Genomic DNA, 20,289 nt, shown 5'->3' with positions numbered 1-20,289 from the left:
ATTTGAAATAGATAAGGTAAATTTGATAATAAAATATTATTATAATGAAGTAATTCTGCCAGTTTTCCCAAATTTTTGGCAACTTGGTCTCCTTAGCTAGATAGTTTATAAGAGCAGAAAACTGGAAATACCAGAAATTTGAATCCGTAACTTCTCTTAGATGTTCTTATATTGAATTTAGTAAGAACTGAGCACTTACTCTCTGTGCAGCAGTGAACCAAATGGTGTGGAGTAGTGTTCTAGAACTGTCAACCAGGGCACTGTCCTTGCAGATAACCTTGCAGATCCAAGGCAAGACTTGTTTAGAGAGTCTCATCTCGGGGACTTCTTTTTGTCTTAAAAGGTTATTGGGACAAAAAGCTGTGCCAAAGAATGGTAGTTTTAACTAATCAGAAGTTCAATTTCTAGCACTGCGAAAGTTGCCGTTTGCATTACAGCAATTCATTGTGTTATTTTTTTAAGCCTTTCATCACTCAGGTGTTCATGCCTGAATACCTTCAAGTCAAATGTTTTCCGTTTTGAATTCTTAAGTTTGCCTGAGCACAAATTAGATCTTTTACGTCATCACAATTTAATACTCAAACAGTATTTAAATTGTTTAAACAAATATACAGTCGAATAAAGCAGAGCAAGGCTTGTCATTAATCAAATGCGTATACCTCCAGGTTGGCCACATTCGTGCGGAGCGTGACATTCTAGTGGAGGCAGACAGTTTGTGGGTTGTGAAAATGTTCTATAGTTTTCAGGATAAGCTAAACCTCTACCTAATCATGGAGTTCCTGCCTGGAGGTAATTACTTGACGATGAAAGGTCATTTTTCCTTTTTGTTCTGTGATTTCTTTCACTCTCACGTCAATTAACCCTCCTTTCTACTTTTAACCGTGCTCACAAAGTTGCTTTCTGTATCTTTTTTAGGTCTGTAAAGGAGGTCAGTAACCTGTCTTGTGCTGGGGTGCCTTTCTACAATTCTTAGTGCCATAAAAGTAACCTTCTCATTCATTCTCATGATTTCAGATGGACATTTCTTTCTTTTCTTTTTCTTTTTCAATATATAGGAATAAAATAGGGACTCTGCCTGCTCTCCTGTCAGTGGGAATCATGTATAATCAATTACTCAGGTGACCGAATTGAAGCTATTACATTCTTTGCTTCAACTTTTTTGTTTCTTTTTCTGTAACTTGTATTAATAAGGAGTGACTTTCTCATTACCTATATTAGTAGCCAGAAACAGTTTCTCATTTCTGAGATTTCAAGTTTTACATAACTCAGCATGTGTATCTCCTAAGACTGCTCCAAAGTGAACCCGTAACAGAACATACCATCTGTTCTGGGGAACACAATCTGTTTGCAAGTGAGCAGATGAGCTGTGAGCAAACCCTGGTGGGAGAAAAAAAAGAAAACTTTTTCTCTTTTTGGTTCTATAACAAAGCAAATACAATTGTGGCATAATATTTTTATCCTGTGATAACCTTTCTTTAGATCTAGGGTCATCAATTTTTAATGAACAGTTAAAATGCAAGTTAGGAAAGAGTCTCCTCATTAGGAGAAACTTCTGAACATTTAGATGCCAGTTCTTAAATAGGAATAAGAATCGGCTCAGTCCCCAGCCCCTCGACACGTGTCTCCTCGAGCCTTACATGCTCCATCTTCCATAGCTCCTCATGTCTCCTGGACCCCGCCCTTTGCACTCGGTGGAGCTGGCCTGCAGAGCCATAGACCATCTGCCTTGAGCTCTCTGATCATCTGGGCAGACTCGCACAGGTGAGGCCACCGGCTATTCTCCTGGGCCACTGCACTAAGGCCACACAGCTACCCTAGAGCTGGCCTGAGTACACCACCCCCGTGTCTCTGGTGTGCCTCCAGATTGAATATGTAGCTGCCAGGAGTGATTAGAGAATCCTGTTTTTTAAGTCTTGGTTCAAAAAAAGAGAGCGTTTTAATAAATGGTTTGAGTTTTGCCTGAGTGTTAAAATATCCCCTTTTTTCTAGGAATATAAAAAAATTCCCCAAAGTTATAAATGAAATTAAAAAAAAAAAAAACCAGCATGATGCTCTATGAAAATCAGAGGTTTCTTTCTCTTTTCTTGTTTTCTGACCATAAGTGGCTTTATATGGAATCTAAACTGAATCTTTCCTGTTTCTCTTAGCTTTAAACTTCTTATACATATTTTCTTTGTTTTGCTTTTGTCTGACCATTGAGTTAGGATCAGAATCTTTTTTTTCGCCATTTTATGTTGCTGGTATTAAGCAGAACTAGTTAAATTTTGACTCTGCTGAAAACTAGGGAGTTTACCTTTTAACTGCTGGAATACTGATAATTGTGTCATAAAAGTTGCATAAAGCATATTGATGTATATTTAACTACCTATAATAAAACACTGGAGAAAAAACTCCACTGATCTTGGGAGGTGTTCACTCTGTACTTGGGGGGAGGCAGCCATTACATATCCCAGGAGATAGAATTTTCAGTTTCTTTTTAGCTTTTGTTGACTTATGCTCTGCTACCTAAATCCCATCTTTTTATTTGTTTATGTACAAGTGTTTTGTAGGTAGAGACTGGAGAACTTGTTTTCTGCCTCCTCATATATTCACTTTTTGTTTAGCATTTTGGCCTCTGTCTACAACAGGGGCAGTATAACCTATGTGGAAATGCCATTCGGTTCTAGGGATAGAGAAGTTCGCAGGCAAAGTGAAAAATAAAGCAGTTTTCCTCCCAAGTTAAAAAAATTACCCTAAGCAAATTGTGCGTGCGTGTGTGTGTAAAAGAGAGAGAGAAAGAAATATCCTTTTTCTCCCCTAAGTGCAGTGGAAATCACTGCTCAGTGGTCAGCATCAGATTAGGTTAAAAGCATTTTGCTCTCTATGGCTGTGTATTTTACCTTTAAGTGTTAGAGACTACTTCCCATTTCCACCCGTAATGGCAGTGTGGGGTCAGTTTCTGGAACACAGAAGAGGCCTGTTTAGCACTGCCTTATGTAGGCAGATAGGGAAGACCTTCTGAAAACTGGCACTTACTCATGTATTGTTGTGTGCGTGCGTGTGTGTGTGTGTGTGTGTGTGTGTGTGTATGGTGGCTTGTGTCTTCTTGTTTCCAGGGGACATGATGACCCTATTAATGAAGAAAGATACCCTGACAGAAGAGGAGACTCAGTTTTATATAGCAGAAACAGTATTAGCCATAGACTCCATTCACCAACTTGGATTCATCCACAGAGACATCAAGCCAGACAACCTTCTCCTGGACAGCAAGGTATTGTGCTAGGAGAGGAGCATGCTCGATGTGTGTTTGCTCATCTGAGCAGTCTCTGCTTTCACACCTGTACCACTTGTAATCATAGTAAGGGAGCCAGGAATTGCCTTGTATATTCTTCTCTCTCTCTCTTTTTTTTTTTACAGGTAAGTTTGCTGTTACTTCCCTTCTCTGAAAGGTGTATGACTCTATAATTTGATTGAACATTCTTCTGAATAATAAAGGACCTTTTTGAAAATTGGAAAGAGGAAAATTGATTTAGAAGCTTATTTTATAATAAAGCCAAAGATAGTCATCTTTTCCTAGCATATAATTAACTCCACTAATGCATCACCTATTGGGAACCCCTCTGTTGGGCAACCTTATTAGGAGGAACCCAGCCAAGAAACAGGAAGTAAGGCAAACAAAAACAACAACAGAGGTCCGTCCCCAAGTTCAGGTTCCAGATCCTTTGCCCTCTGCTTAAAGAAGAGTCATGCTCACCCTCTGTACTGGTCTTATTGTATTTTTCTTTAGACATGGAAATGAGTTCACTTGCTTGGTTCTTAAACTCACAGCAAATAAGAAGAGAGTCCCTGTGCTGCTAGATTGCTGGCTGCTTCTTGGCAAGTCTCCCCACTGTCCAGACCTCATGTATCTGTAAAGTGAATATATTGATCCAGAGAAGCTCCAGAGTCCCTTCCAGCTCTAAAATTTTAGGATGTTTTGTTCTGTTACACAGAATTGTTGTCTGGGCTGAACTCTTCTTTTACACAGAACAGTGAATTTAATTCTTAGGGTATTTTTCTTTATTGCCATTTTTTAAAAAGTTGTATTTATTTAAGTAATCTCTACACCCACTGTGGGGTTCGAACTCACAACCCCGAGATCTAGAGTCACATGCTCCACTGACTGAGCCAGCTCAGTGCTGTCTTTTGATAATTTGCTCGTGATCTTTGAGAAACCTGAGCTTTTGGTATATTTTCTTTAAAAAAATTTTATCTTTCTATTTTGAGGTGGCAGGAGATTTACCAAATAATTTCTGGTTAGTAGCTTTTTTCTTCATAAGAATAATGTGTATACATAGTAGAAAATTTGGACAGTATAAAGAGTTATAAAGAAGAAAAATACCTATAACCTCATCATTCGAAGATTGCTACTATTTTGGTACAGTATCTTCAGTACCTCTTCTCTTTGTGTTTATAATTTATGTACAGTTAATATCCTAAAAGTAGCTTGGTATTCTGCTTTTAAAATGTTAATGTATATAAAGTTAATTTTCTATGTCATTGTGTTCAGATATACTTTTAATAGAGCAGTGGCCCTACTTTATGTGGTTGGGTTCAGATGCCCTGGTCCTGTACTCTTGGTGTCTTAGTGCAGGCTTAGTATGAACCCCGTAGTCTATGTGGAGGTCCAGCAAACATCTTGAAGGCAAAGAACTTGGGGCCTCAGTGTGGCTGAGGAGAAGTCGGGAGCCCTTTTAGGTGCACATTCTCTGTCTACAAGATGCTTGCCCAGACTTGTAGAAAAATTCTCACAAGCGAGCTTATTTAGGTGTTCAGCTGTGCAGATTCTAGAAGTGAAATTAGATGTTTTGAGTTCCTGCTGCATACTTAGGATAGCTACAGAATTCCCTGAGAATGTAGGCTTGAATAGCATTTGCTTCAGGTAATGATTTTTTTTTTTAAAGATTTTATTTATTTATTTATTTGACAGAGCAGAAGTAGGCAGAGAGGCAGGCAGAGAGAGAAAGTGGGGGAAGCAGGCTCCCTACTGAGCAGAGAGCCCGATGCGGGGTTTGATCCCAGGACCCTGGGATCATGACCTGAGCCGAAGGCAGAGGCTTTAACCCACTGAGCCACCCAGGCGCCCCAGGTAATGATTTTTAAGACACATTCCTTTCTTAGAGGTGTCCAGGTGAAGTCTAGTTTTGAGAACTGGAATTAAACTCTTTTCCTTTACTTGTACAACAAGTTACTTGCAGATCTGAAAAAAATGATGCCAGGTTAGCAAGCTCAAAGCTGTCTTCATTTGGCTGTTTACTTTGTTGTGCATGTACCTATGTATACACACACACACACACACACACACACACACACCACCAAACCTAATGGGATTTCTGTAAAACGAAACAATATAAACCTCACCCATCTGAGCGGTGCTTCTGTAGCCTCCTTCTCTATCCTGAGAAGTTTATATGTTAAGGCCTAAGGATGTCCTGAAGGAGTGTGGTATGGAAAGACCACAGATGTTGAAGTTACCAGGACTTAAACCTTGGCCACACCACTTCTAATTATGTGATGTTGAACAGTGTAGATCCCTGAGCATGAGGATTTCCTTCTGTGTTTTTGGCTTTATTTCCTTACTGCTTGAAATTTTATCACTCCGAGAACACTTGCCTCTTCCTCAGGACTGCTTATGTGCCAGGCACTAGGTTAGGAGCCTTATATGCATTAATTCTCTTCGTTCCTGCCAGGAAGAGACCATTATTTCCATTTTCCAGATGAGATCAAGGGGTTGGAGAGGGTAGGTAATCCTGGTTTGGAGAAAAGGAACTTGAATTGATTTCTGGCTTTGGTTCTGCCATTTCACCAGCAAGCCATTTAATGAGTCTGAGTCATTGAAGTGTGGCTTAAGAGTTATAAAATGAGACGACACATTTAAAACATGAGGCTTGGCTCAGAGGAGGTGTAAGTGTTCCTTGAAGAGACTGATAGAGCCAGACACTTAAGATTAAAATATAGTATAGCAACATTTGTCAGGAACGATGCAATAACATTGATTCTCTGTCTTTGGAATTATTTATTTCTTGGGCTATATCATAAACAATTTAAGAGGCAAAGTTACATGAACAAAAATTTGTTCATTTACTCATTATTTCACAATCATTTATTGAGACTATCCTCTGTACCTTGCATGGTTAGGGTTGGGAACACAGACTCTATCACAGAGGTCCTTATAATCCACATTATATGAGAGGGAAGAATTTGAAATGGAATAAGCATCCAGAATTGGGACGATGGTTAGGTAAAAAATTATGTGCTAAGTCATTTGAAATTTTTTAAAAGATTTTATTTGAGAGGGAGGAAGAGAGAGAGAGCACATGAATGCAAGAGCAGGGGAAGGGAGAAGCAGATGCCTGGCTGAGCAGGGACATGGGGCTGGATCCCAGGATGCTGGGATCATGACCTGAGCTGAAGGCACCCCCTCAGTCATTTGAATATTATGTAGACCTTAAAAATGGTGATTTTGAAAACCATGTAGAAACACAGGACTGAGTGAATGAGTTTAAGAAGTAATAAGAGGGGGCACCTAGGTGGTTCAGTTGGTTAAGAGTCTGACTCTTGATATCAGCTCAGGTCTTGAGTGCAAGCTCCACATTGAGCTCCACGCTGAGTATGGAGCCTACTTTAAAAAAAAGGCGGGGGGAGTCTGGGTGGCTCAGTCAGTTAAGTGTCTCCCTTTGGCTCGGGTCATGATCCCAGGGTCCTGGGTCGAGGTCCATATGGGGCTCTCTGCTCACTGAGGAGTCTGCTTCTCCCTTCCCTCTGCTTCCTGCTCCCCTTGCTTGTGCTCTGTCTGTCAAATGAATAAATAAAATCTTAAAAAAAAAGTCATGGAAGTATCTTTAAATACCATGGAGGGTTCAAACTGTGGGAAGTTTATATTTGGGTAAAAAGATAATATGTAAAAATTGAAATACTTCTATTAATAGTAATTAGTATAATAGGATTTTTAAAATTTGATTTTTTATTTATTTTTTCCCCATAAACAAATTAAAAAAAGAGAGCATACTCTGGATCTGTAATGGATACTGGAAGGGGCCTGAGAGTATAATGTCTGTTCCCCATTTCTGGATGTTCATCCATTACGTTGTTTCTTCTTCCCTATAGGGCCATGTGAAGCTTTCTGACTTTGGCCTTTGCACAGGACTGAAAAAAGCACACAGGACAGAATTTTATAGGAATCTGAACCACAGCCTCCCCAGTGATTTCAGTAAGTGTAAACAGTGGTGTCAGCCTTTTTATCCCTTACCTGGGCCTGGAAGAGCTGTTCTCTTGGTAACCAAAATATGCAGGGTGGATTAGGAGATTTTCACAGCATGAGTCTAGAGAATAAAAGTATCCTCCCACGTGTGCCTGTGGTTTTTATTGTATGATGAGGCAAGATGAGTGCTACCAGATATATTGAGGCAGATATTGAAAAGAGCAGTCTTAGGAACTCTGCTGAGAAGGTTACTGGAAATGAATATAGGGCAGGCAAGCGGAAGTAGAGGAACAAGTCCTGGGACCAACTCCAGATTAGATTTATCCTACGTGCTTCTTTCTGTCATGGCAGAAAGAAATTGATCTTTGTAAGTGTTATTTTCACTCCAACACTGTGAAACCATTGAAACTATGTTGTATAATTACAGTTCATCCTGGAGTAACTTATATCAAAAATGTATTTTAATTCTGAAGTCTGTGAATATGGACCAGTTATTACTCATGGAAATTACTTGATGGTAATTTTGAGAAATTACAATATTTTCGGTCCAGTTTGGGACCTTTGCTGCTGATGAAACTAGTCCTGTAATTCTGATGAATGACTGTCTTTTGTGGTCACATGACCCACATGACTTTGTGATTCTTGAGCTAATGCTTCCACGCCTTTGATTTGGGTTTACAGACTTGCTGGGAAGTATGTTATCTAGAGTTACTAATGTATGGGCAGAAAGGCAAGACTTTAAGATCTCATGGGGCTTGAACCAGAGCCTAAAAAAGTAGTAAACATACCCGTCTAAACTTTGATTGTTCTCTTTGCTTTTAGCTTTCCAGAACATGAATTCCAAAAGGAAAGCAGAAACCTGGAAAAGAAATAGACGTCAGCTAGTAAGTAATATCTGTGGCTTCTTAAATGCTACAACCTGAGTATGAATAAATTTAAAAAATAGGTACGTGAATTTGCATTCAACAAGTGTTTACAGCATATCTATTCCTTGCTTTTAAGATTACCTTAATAGAACATTGTCACACTGCCAGTGGCACCAAAGGTAATCTTTTGAAAGAGGGAAGATAATATTAGGTTGTTTTGGTTGTGATGTTTTAATGGAGGACTTCATTCCAATCCTTTACATTGGTGACAACCCCTTTCCTTCCTATTCCACCTGTTCCCTATTTTTATGGTGTTGTAAATGAGATATATTTAAACTGGAGGTCTCTTAAGATGAAACTTAGTTACAGACATCTTACCCAGAGCTTTAAGGCAGTGGTTCTCAAACTTTTAAAATTTTGATTCACTTGTGCAAGTCAAGACTTCAGTTCACCTGCCTTACTCTTTCCTCCTTTGTGGTGGAAAAGAGAACTTGGTGATAAAAATTGGAGAGAAATTTAAGGAAAGTGCTTTTAACTTTGTAAGTATTTAAGTATGTACATATAACATTATGCCCTACAAGCCTAAAAATAATTATCATTACTGCATTTACCTTAATGATATGTTGGAAGTTATTTAAATATTACAAATTCACCAGTGAAATATTGCTTTCTAGGCAGACTTTTATTCTAATTCATTGGTTTATATCTGAAGTATAATCTCTATGTCCCAGTGTCTAGTTATTGGAAAATTATAGACCAGAGACAATAGAAATGTATATCACCACATATTTAGGTTTTGCTAGAAACACATAGTGGATGAAATAAATGACGGTAAAGCTAAGCTAACAGTTGGGTGTAGAAAGCAAGAACAGCAGCCATGGAAGACGATGGCTAATTCAGAGTGATGGTCATGTACATGTGTACATGTGTGCTCATGTAAATGTGTGCCTAGAAATGGTGGCACTTCTGCTTGTCGGTGTATGTAGTAGTAACTTGGTGGGTTTGCCAAATACTGTATTTCAGTCAGACTTCCTAGTCAAATACTGAACTAGAGTTCTCTGTAGTATCTTTAATAACTCGGTGAGTAGGTCACTGGGAAGTAGCTGTCTGTCCTAGTGGAAGTGGATGCCTATAAGGTTGTTTAAGAAAGCATCAAAAGAAAGGCTTGCATTTTTTAAGCCTCTCAGTGGGCCTCATGCCAGACTGTGCTTTGAGTATAATGATTTTTTTAGTCAGCCTGAGCCCTGGGAGAGGCATTATCTTAAACCAAACACTTCTAGAGATGTAGTAACTGAAATTCATCGTGGATATCTTTTTCTCACATGAACTGGGATACTTAACTTTGGTATAGTCAGATATATCAGAGTCTCCTTTTCTTACGGACTCTGATACTCTTTTTTAAGTGTCTGAATTCTGTATGTGGTCGAAAAACTGTTTACATAGCTTATTGAGGAAATATTAGGAACAAATTTGGTCAGATGCTTCTATTACATCTCTCCATTGAGTAGTAAATCTTAACCTTGGCTGCACATCAGAATCACCTGCAGGGCTTTAGAACCTATTGATGCCTGGGGTCCTACTCCCAGATATAGATTCAGTTGGTTTGGGGTTTATAATCTGGGTATCTGATTTTTTGAAAGGACTCTGGGTGATTTTATTGTACAGTAAAGGTTGAGACTCTCCACTGAAAATAACTGTTTCTCAAACAATAGCTCTGCATTATTTAAACTGGTATTTACCTGTGTTTTGGAAGCTAACAAAAGATAAGGAATCCTGATTTAAAAAAATTTTTTTTAAAGCAAGCCAAGAGTTAACCTTTGGCCACAGTGCTTATGTATGTATGTATGTATGTATGTAGGTATGTAGGTATGTATGTAAAGTAATTTCTGTGCCCAGTATGGGGCTTGAACTCACAACCCCGAGATCAGGAGTTGCATGCTCTACTGACTGAGCCAGCCAGGTGCCCCAGTCTCTGGTTTTATAATAGAAATTTTTTTAAAAATAAGATCTACTTAACATTCAGCTTTGCTGGAATAAATCTAATTTCTAAGTTGAGGGGTTTCTGTAGTTTCTTAACCTTTATGATTAGAATGAATATACTTCTTGGAGAGCACAGTCCATGTCACAGACTTTAAAACTTTAAAAATAACAATTGATACTTGTATCAGTTGTTGGAAAAAATGGATTCCTACTTTATAGTATATAAAAAATAAGTTGTAGATGGAAAAATAAAAATAATAAAATAAAACTAATAAAAAATAATAAAAATAATAAAATAAAATAAAACTTAAAACCTTTAAAAATTTTTAAATAATTTTAAATTTAAATTTAAAAATTTTAAAATATTATAGGGTGATCTTGAAAGGGTGATCTTGGAGTAAGGAAGGATTTTTAAAAAACATTAAGATACAAGAAGTACAAATCGCTTCCCTCTCTCTCTGCCTGCCTCTCCATCTACTTGTGATTTCTCTCTGTCAAATAAATAAATAAAATCTTTAAAAAAAAAAAAAAGGGGGGGGGCGCCTGGGTGGCTCAGTGGGTTAAGCCGCTGCCTTCGGCTCAGGTCATGATCTCAGGGTCCTGGGATCGAGTCCCGCATCGGGTTCTCTGCTCAGCAGGGAGCCTGCTTCCCTCTCTCTCTGCCTGCCTCTCCATCTACTTGTGATTTCTCTCTGTCAAATAAATAAATAAAATCTTTAAAAATAAAAAAAAGAAGTACAAATCATTAAGATACAAGAAGTACAAATCATAAAGGAAAATTTGATTTTACTTTAAAGAAAAAAACCCCTTTATATATGGAAAGACATAAACAAATGATAAGCCACATATGGTCCCGCTACTTTGGAATTATGTTATAGTTCATGTACATACCCTACAACCCAGAGATTCTACCTATAGTAATATGGTCTGAAAAAATTTGCACTTGTGAACCAGAAGCCATGTATAAGAATGTTTATTACATTTTTGTAATAACAAAAAAACTGGAAATAACCCTGTGTCCCACTGACAGAAAATGGTTTCACTGTGGGGTAAAATGTTTTACAGCAGTGAAAGGAATTGATTTAAAACTACATGGAACATCATGGATCAATTTCAGGAACAAAATGTTGAGAAGAAAAAAATCAAGGAGCAGAAGACTGTGTGTAGAATGATCCCAAATTGCAAATTGCAAAGTCCCAAAATAAAGCTAAGATCTCATTTAGAGACAGATGTGGGGCAAAATTAAATAAATATCTTTTTAAAAGCAGAGGAATGATAAACAAAATTGAACCATAGGGGTTAGGAAAGGCAGGAGGATGGAAAGGAGAGGAGTGCATGTTTAGTTCTAATGACATTAGTAATGATTCATTTCTTTAGTTGAACTCATGGTTATTCATTATTATGCTTCATAACTTGATAATTACATATTTTTTGGTATATATAATATATAACAGCACTTAAAAACCGTAATAAAAATGATAACCTCACACAGGGGGAAGTTATTTCCAATATGTAAAGGATTATGTCCTGAATCAGGATTAATGCCCTGGATTCATAGAGAATTCCTGCGAATCAATAAGAAAAAAGATAATGCAACTAAAAAACGAATGGGCAAAGGATCCGAACTAGAATTCAGAGAAAAAAAGATCTAATTGGCTAATCAGTGAACGAATACATGATCAACCTTGCTAGAAATAAAGGAAATGTAAATTAAAACAGCCAGATCTCATTTCATATTCATCAGATTGGCAAAAGTTAAAAAGTCTGACAGAACCAGGTGTTGGTGAGATATGGAACACCAGGAGCTCATCCCCACAGCAGGTGTTTCAATAGGTATAAACACTTTGGAGGACAGTTGAAAGATGTCTAAGTTGAAGATGTTCATAATGCAAGACCCAGTGGTACTCCTCCTGGTAGATCCTTTAGAGAAATTCTTGCTCTAGTGGCCAAGAGGGGTCGCAGGAGTGTTTATTCAGGTGTTGTCATAGTGAGACATTGGAAGCCACAGGAGAATGGATAAAAAACAAAACATCGTTACATTTGTATAATGGAGTACTTGTATAGCAGTGAAATGGATGAGCCAGAGCTACCTGAGTAAATGGCAAAATCATAATGTTGAGTCAACACAAGTTGTAGCATTGTAGACTAACAAGTACCAAGTGAAACCCTTTATTAAAAGTGGAAGTATTCAGGAAGTAATATTATGTCATTTATGCAAATCTTCATATAAGCATAGCACAGCAACTTCAGGGTGGTTTTGACTTCAGTAGGGAAGGAGGAAGGGACTATGGTTTTAATTGTTCCTATAGTTTTTTGTCTTTAAAAAGAAACAACTGATCTACAACAAATATGGCAGATGATTAACCTCTGTTTAATATGGGCAATAGGTACAGGTGTGTTGTATGCTGGTTTTTTTTTTTTCCTGTATGTTTGCAGCATTCTGTAATAAACATTTTCAAAAGACAACACAGGTGTTATTTTTAATGTTAGAAATTCTATAATATCAAAGTGCTTAGATTAGAGCCTTCTATGTGATAAACCCTCAAATGCTGAGTGCACTGGCAGGCTTTGAGTATTGTAGTCCTGGTATATGAGAGTAGATTACTTGAATTTAGAAAAGATTCCCCTAAGAACCGTTTATATAAATGAGTATGTTTGGTAAATAGACATACATTTCTAACCTATAGGATATGAGTAACTTGTAATAATAAAGCTTCCCTTTCTGACTTTGCCAAATCAAGGAATATTTATAACAGAAAAAGGGATAATTTAGACAAGGTATTTCATTTTCAAACTGAGTTCTGCCACTTAATTAGTCCTGAGCCCATGAACAAAGCTGTTTTGGGCGTCACATTTTTTTATCTTCTGGTAAAGCCCTTTGCTAAGTTGTGTCAGGACGAAATAGGCTCCGAAGTATACAAGAAGTATGGAGCCGTGCACTCACTCACTGGGTGCTCAGTGAACCATGGTACAAGTTGTTAAGATGGATATCTCTGTCCTGATTGACCATGGGCTTTGGCTCTATTTAGGAATGGTCTCTTGCCTCCCTGACCAAGTGTTATTGTTTGTTTTGGAAGTGCTCTGGCAAAGCCAGAGCTACATGAGTAAATGGCAAAATCATAATCAAAATCAGTTTTGCCGTGAAGCTATGGGGTATCCTACTCAGTTAGTTTGTGGGTACCTGTAGGTGGTTCTTGGAACCTTTGGTCTCTAGAACAGAACTCTGGGCACCCTCCTGCCTGTGGGGCCCCCCTGATGTATGGTACGTGTTTCAGGCCTTCTCCACGGTAGGCACTCCTGACTACATTGCTCCTGAGGTGTTCATGCAGACCGGGTACAACAAGCTCTGTGATTGGTGGTCGCTTGGGGTGATCATGTATGAGATGCTCATCGGTAAGTTGCATGCTTTCAGAGGACTTTTTCTGTAAAGCCAGGAAAGAGTCCCATATTGATAATAGACTGTTTCAGTTGGGGGTGATCCAAGCACTTTTCCCCTCTTGTCTTTTAACATGAAGTCTCGTAGATAGAAAGCTTGTGGCCTTCAAATAGTCAACTTTAGTGTCTGGCTTCCTGGCACCTTGTGGTTGCTTTGTTGTTCATTTATCCTGTTCTTCTTCCCCTTTTTCATCCTCTCCTAGCAGCTCTTTGAGTCTCTAGCATTTCTTCCACTTCATTGTATGCGAGAACTTTAACTGGGCGTTGGCCTCACGTACTCTACTTTCTTGCTGACCCCTTCCTCTCTCTAAGCCTTCAGAGCATGGAACCCTCTGATCTCTCTCTCTCTTATTGGTATGGTGTGTCTGTGTATTTAGGGGACACTGTGACGGGGTGGGTGGCCATGTGCCCGAGAGCATGAGTGTCCATGGCAGTCCTGAGTGCGGGAGTCGGCGGCCGACTAGTATGGCTTCTGGCTGCGCTGTCTTTGGGAACTTTGGATGGATGCCTGTGGAGGTGGATATGATCTGTGTGGAGGCCATGCCAAGTAATATGGTCTGAGAGTATTTATCCCCTTGTCTGTTGTTCTCAAGAAGAGGTATGGTTGTCACCTTTAAAACCTATGCTTTTTTCCTTTTCAACTTGTTTAGCACTTTACCTATGTAATGATATTCCAAGAACAAGGTCGTTTCTCAGTGATGTTGTTTCATCCTTTCATTTCTTCTTGGAGCACAGTGTGCACATGTGCAAGGCTGTGCTTGTCCTCCTTTCCTTTTCCAGCTTCAGCTGTTAGCTGCTTCCCTTGTGGCACCAGAAGCACAAATTCACTTTAGGCTTAGGAGTTTGAGGGGAAAATGAAAAATTAGATGTTTTCTGGAATGAATGGAAGTCACAGAAGAGGTTATGTGGAGGGCTAAAGATGTATAGAATCATATTAAGGAGAATGCTCTTCGTCAGATTCAAAGTTCTGGAGTGTCAAAGCTCCGAAGTTCCTTTTTTATTACAGGCTACCCACCTTTCTGTTCTGAGACCCCTCAAGAGACATATAAGAAGGTGATGAACTGGAAAGAAACTTTGACTTTTCCTCCAGAAGTTCCTATCTCTGAGAAAGCCAAGGATCTAATTTTGAGGTATTAGTCAGAGAACATCTCCCCCACCTCCCATCCAGGTTTTTTGACATGAGTGAATTCATTTTTTTTTTAAAACTTAAATTATTACCTGGGTCTGTCCCCTGCTCTCTCCCATTTCTCTCTTTAAAAAAAGGTGGTGGGGGAGGAGTTATTCCTTTTCTTTTTCCAAAGAGACTATGTGAGGTATGCTGAAAGGCTTCTGTCTTTTCCAGATTCTGCTGTGAGTGGGAACATAGAATTGGAGCCCCTGGAGTTGAGGAAATCAAAAGCAATCCTTTTTTTGAAGGCGTTGACTGGGAACACATCAGGTATATCCATATAAAAACTTTCAGGATTATTTCAGAAAGGCTATAATTTGCTTCATACTAATTTAGAAGCACTATTATTGGCAAACCAGGTAAGGAAAGAGGACTTCTTAGAAACTTAGGGTCTTCTCTTGATTTTCCTTCGTGGTGAGGGTTGGGAGCTGGGGCTTTCCATCAGCCATGTGCCAGGGGATGTGGTGAAGCCAGCAGTTATTTCCTGAGTGAAGGGACATTTGGGTTCCATGGTGAAGGGAGCACCTAAGAAGTGTGTTGCCCTTGCTCTTACCTAGAATACTCCAACTTCTGAAGTGTTGGGAGCTGCCAACAGGGCTGTCCCTGGCCACAGGAAGCTGGAGTCAGAAGGGGCGTGTGGAGGGAGAGTGAGCTGGCCACCTCAGGGGCTGTGGAGGACTGTGGAGGACTGTGGAGGGTGGCCCGCAGCAGCCCTTCTCACCTGGTGTTTGGCATTGGGCAGTTGCCAAACCAAAGGTGAATATATTGTCCTCTCTTCCATGATTGAGTTCTGATTTGCATTATTCACAGTTTTACCTTTGGCTTCTTTTTGCCACGTTTTTAACCCTTTCTTCATTAGCACCTCCAGTAGAAGGGCAGAAACCCACCTGAGGGGGCGCCCAAAGGGTTCCCCTTTTTACAGTCATGAGGGCAGTGCATTAACTTGGGATTTTAATTTTTCTCATGATTTTTGTCTTTATTTCCAGCTATGGATCATTGTTAGTTCTGTTTTCTCATTTTGTTTGGATGTGGCCAGGTGGCATGGTTGCTCAGTGTCAGAAGCTTTTCAGAGAAAATAGCTCCTGCCCGCCAGTGGATATTCTCCCCATGTCAGGCCAGGGGCTCTGTGGAGAAAGACTTAATTAGCTGTGATCCACATGGTTACTAACCATAATAATCATGTCTGTTCTTGGCAGAGAGAGACCTGCTGCAATATCTATTGAGATCAAAAGCATTGATGATACCTCAAACTTCGATGAGTTTCCAGAATCTGATATTCTTAAGCCAACAGGTAACATCACCAACAGTGCCTCCTGCTGCATTATAAGCACATTATTGCCCCTCAGTCTGGGGGTTGTGTTTATAGGTCAGCCAGAGGAATTTTAGTTCTTCACGTTCTTTTTTAAGTGTTTTCTAGTGCTGGTGCTGGGAAGCAGCGGTGCCCTATTCAATGGAGAATGAATACAGACTCCCATGCTCAGTGCTGGATGGGGTGGGGAAATCATAACTTTTTTTCTTTTGTTTTTATTTATTAAATTAAAGGTTAGGTAACCTGAAGTGACAGAAATGGGGAAGTAAAACTTTAAAAATATTTGTGAAAAATAGGAGATTCAAAGAACATAGATAAGCAAACGTAGACGATTTGCAGATTGAAAAACAATTTTTCCCAAGTAGAAACTGTGGTTCCCTTCTTCCCAATGTCCTGTCCTCGGTACTGAGTAGTCCCTTGGGGTAAGACGGTGAATCAGCTCTCACATCTGTTTCTTTCCCAGTGGCTACCAGTAATCACCCTGAGACTGACTACAAGAATAAAGACTGGGTCTTCATCAATTACACATACAAGCGCTTTGAGGGCCTGACGGCTCGGGGGGCAATACCTTCCTACATGAAAGCAGCCAAATAGTATCCTTGAAACAGAATTCTCAGTGGAGCGGAGTTATTGGTACATCATCACGGTTTTCCTCTTACACACTCTTTTGAAAGAGTTTCCAAGAAGTTTATGGAACCCCCCCAGTGTGTCATGGTAAACTCTCCTGAATGTGACAGTAAGTGAATTCTCTTCCATAATACACTGGAAACCTGTAGAACAGAGACAGCCATTTCTACCACATCGGCCATAACAGCTGTACTGCTTCTTTAGAAGCCTCCTGAGCCAATTTGATAGAGGTTTTGAAAAACTTTTTTTTCCTAAGTTCATCAGAATGAAGAAACAACATCCATCATCAAATATTACTGAGATTGTAACATAGACTTATTGACTGTTAGCCAATTTCTGTGATTTTATGACAGACATGCTTTCTGCCAAGCCCACCAAGTATTTCTTTTTCCTTTACAGCTAAAAGTTCCATAGTACTAAGGAAATAAAGCAATAACGAAAGCCTCAGCAGCCAGCATTCTGGCTGAAGGAAATGATCCACCATCCTCTGAGTGGGTGGTGATGGTGGTTTCTCCCCGTACCTCGGCCTGGGGCGAGTGGCTCCTGTTAGCCTCCATTCATGGTGCACTTTATTTATGGTACTAGGATAAAGACCCTCAATCCATTGATTTCTCTCCTCCTGCCCGTCTAAAACACTCGTGCTGCTTTTCTGAGTGTTGATGGGGGATAATAGTGTGATCTGTTGTTGATCTCAGAAGACCCAAGCCATTGGGCTTTGCCAAGGACTGCCAGATCATGTGGCAAACCCTTCCCGTCTCTTCATGGCTGGATCAGAAAATCCCTCAGACGGATGTTGTCGTGGACCAGCGGTAGCCACAGGTGCTGCCAGCAGGAACTCACTCTGGTCCTGGGAACACAGCAGGGAGAGTCCAGGCTGAGGCAGCAGGCCTGGAACTCTCTTGGCTAAGGTGCTGCTCCTGCTTGGTCTCCAGAACCTCCTTGGAAGCGAAGGAACCAGCCCAATAGAAAGTGCAGAGCCAGCCTACCAATCCCTGTAAAGTTCACTCCCCAGTCCTTGGTGCAACTGTGCTTTGTCTTCTGTCGGTCTTTGTATTTGTCCTCTCCAATTTAAGTAACCATTTTGCCTTGGAATCATGATTACAGATATTTCCTTTGCAGATGCCTTCCTGGGGGATGCTCCTCTCTACCCTAAAGGGTAGCCTGCAGCCTGGGCTGACCAGGCCTCTGCTGTGGCATTCTCAAGAGAGACCCTCGGAATTTTAGCACAAAGTGCCTTTTCTTTCACAGATGCCGCCACCTTCAGAGGAATTTTGCTGCATCAGAAAAATGTGGAGGCTCCATATTAATGCATTTTAAAATTGTTGATAACTCTGAAAGCATCATTTGAACCTGTGTGGTGATTTTGCCTGTTGCAAAGCATCATGGCCAAGCTGTAGCTGGGAGGCCGCTTTCTGCCAGTCTTGAGGATAAGATCAACTTGAAAGTATGTCCTGGCTGAGCCATTCAGAAACGAAAAATGGGATATCAGAGTTATAGTAGTAAACGAAACTGCTTTGGGTTTTAATGTCTTAGAGGAAGAAAAAAGAGAAATTAGGGAAGTATTAACTTTGGATGAAGGTAATGTTTGCCCCTTAATCTTTCATTCATGCTCTGCTAGTGAAAAGGAAGTAAATGAGATTCTTTTGTGTCACTTTGTAGTTCCTTTGTATTACCAAATAGTTGAGGTTTTGACCCCCCGGTGTTTTGCAAGTATGTGTGGTAAGCACGGTAGAGAAAAGTTCACAGGAGTGGTGATAGACTGTGTGTGGGGAGTGGCAAGGGATGATTTGTTTTAGGGGAAAATGCCCACATTTTAGACTTCTGAATAAACAGTGTGAAAACAGTGTGAATATGATGTGTTTTAAAGCAAATGTGGGGGCGCCTGGGTGGCTCAGTCGGTTAAGCGTCTGCCTTCGGCTCAGGTCATGATCTCAGCGTCCTGGGTTCGAGCCCCACATTGGGCTCTCTGCTCAGTGGGGAGCCTGCTTCTCCCTCTCCCTCTGCCCTCTCCCCCCCACCCCGCTTGTGCTCTCTCTCAAATAGATAAAATCTGAAAGGAAAAAAAAAATAAAGCAAATGTGGCTTGTAACTGACAGGGACCAGATTGCTGGTGGCTTCTTTGAACCCGTTTGTGTACCTTTGGAACACTTCATCACCATGTTTAGGCAACATGCTTTTCTGTCTCAGGGAGGCTGGGGCCTGTTTTTTTCCCTGAGGAGTCTTCTGAGTTGGTTTGTACACAGAGACCCATCTTCTGTTGGCTGCATGTGTTCTTCCCACCTGGCTCAGGCTTGTGGGGCAGTGGGCTCTCCCCCTGCAGCAGGGCTAAGGGGGCACCTGCCAACAAGTGCTGTCAGTTGGTGGACATTCGTACAGCTGTTTACCCAGCCTGGGGTTGACCAGGAACCTCACAGGCTCTTAGGACAGGACTTCTGCCAAGCCCTCTGGGTTCACCAGAGCCGGAGTCCTGTGGGGTCCCCTCATTAGCCCCTTCTCTGGGTTAGGGAGAGGAGCTTCAGAAAGAGGCAAGAAGAGCAAAGGCCATCCAGGGTCTGAAGTGCGGGTAGGAGGAAGCTGAACACAGCCAGAATGTATGTTGTCTTTGCAAAACTTAAGGATTTCAAGAAATATGTTGGAAACCATTGGTTTGGTATTGGTGCTCCTCGCAGATAGTTCTGCTTCCCACTCTCTTAAGGGGGGGTTAGGAAATAGGACTCGAACCATACTGCCCACAGAAGTGAAACTGCATACTGATGTCACCCAGTCTCTTCTTGATTCAGGGGTGCATCAGGATTTTCTTCAGTACCTGTTTTTCTTTTTTAGGTTTTTTCAAAGTAGGCTCCACACCCAACATTGGGCTTGAACTCACGACTGAGATCAGGTGTCACACTCTCTACCGACTGAGCCAGCCAGGTGCCCCCCAGTACCTGTTTCTTTTTAGAATTACTTTCAAAAGTAAGCTACAGATGAGTTCCTTTGGGATTAATATTCAGGCTCTGAATAGCAGGTCACAGGTTCCAAGCTCATCTGTATGGCGTAATAGGAGTTCTCTGCCATCAACTGCTAATGCTTTCTCTCTGAATAGCTTATATGGAAGGCGTATTCGGGTTTCACTCTCTCCTGTTTGTCTCTCCTGGGCCTATGTAGTTTCCTTTGCAAGGTAGTTTACATTTCCCTGGAATGACCTGTGAAAGTCAACACTGACCTAAAAACAACCGCCGTGATGCATTTTCAGGCATACTTTCAGCCCAAATCATACTGAAGCGTCCATCACGCACAGAGCACAGTGCTGGGCACTCTGGGAGGCACTGGGGAGCCTATCATGGTCCTGAACTGCAGAGCAATTGGAGAATTCCCACCAAGTGGCTTAACAGCACGCAGTACCACGGTGTAGCAGTACTGTGAAGCTGACCTAGAGTTGTTAGGGAAGCTGAGGGAAGCTTCCAGAAGTTTTTTAGTTGCAGTGACTTGTAGAGGTGATACAGCCCAGGATTTTGGAGGCTAGTAGGTTTGGTCTTGTGCTATGGCAGAGTCGTGGAGTTGTTACTTTGGAAGGAACACTCTGGGGTCTTTGTTACTTCCTCATTTCCTTCTTCCACTTCACCTCATCTAATTTCTGTACTAAATGTGAAAACATGTTTTCATTGGCCCAGGTATAAAGCATACTATTCATTTTCATTGTCAT

At 40.6% G+C, this 20,289-nt stretch overlaps 1 protein-coding gene across 1 annotated transcript in view; it reads left to right on the top strand.

Moving 5' to 3' along the window:
* STK38 (serine/threonine kinase 38) overlaps positions 1-18,454 on the top strand; it is a 42,237-nt gene extending 23,783 nt beyond the window's left edge. Inside the window, exons 6-14 of the mRNA XM_044250209.1 lie at positions 666-789; positions 3,096-3,250; positions 7,126-7,228; positions 8,042-8,103; positions 13,341-13,458; positions 14,507-14,630; positions 14,843-14,938; positions 15,865-15,959; positions 16,441-18,454. Coding sequence (XP_044106144.1) covers positions 666-789; positions 3,096-3,250; positions 7,126-7,228; positions 8,042-8,103; positions 13,341-13,458; positions 14,507-14,630; positions 14,843-14,938; positions 15,865-15,959; positions 16,441-16,571 — 1,008 coding nt within the window. The 3' untranslated portion in view covers positions 16,572-18,454. The remainder of the gene's footprint in view (positions 1-665; positions 790-3,095; positions 3,251-7,125; positions 7,229-8,041; positions 8,104-13,340; positions 13,459-14,506; positions 14,631-14,842; positions 14,939-15,864; positions 15,960-16,440) is intronic.
* The last annotated feature ends 1,835 nt before the right edge of the window (positions 18,455-20,289 follow it).

The sequence above is a fragment of the Neovison vison genome, chromosome 1, assembly GCF_020171115.1.
Source record: "Neovison vison isolate M4711 chromosome 1, ASM_NN_V1, whole genome shotgun sequence".
NCBI lineage: Eukaryota > Metazoa > Chordata > Mammalia > Carnivora > Mustelidae > Neogale > Neogale vison.
Note: the sequence above shows the minus strand (reverse complement) of the source record. Positions and strands in the feature narration are given on the sequence as shown.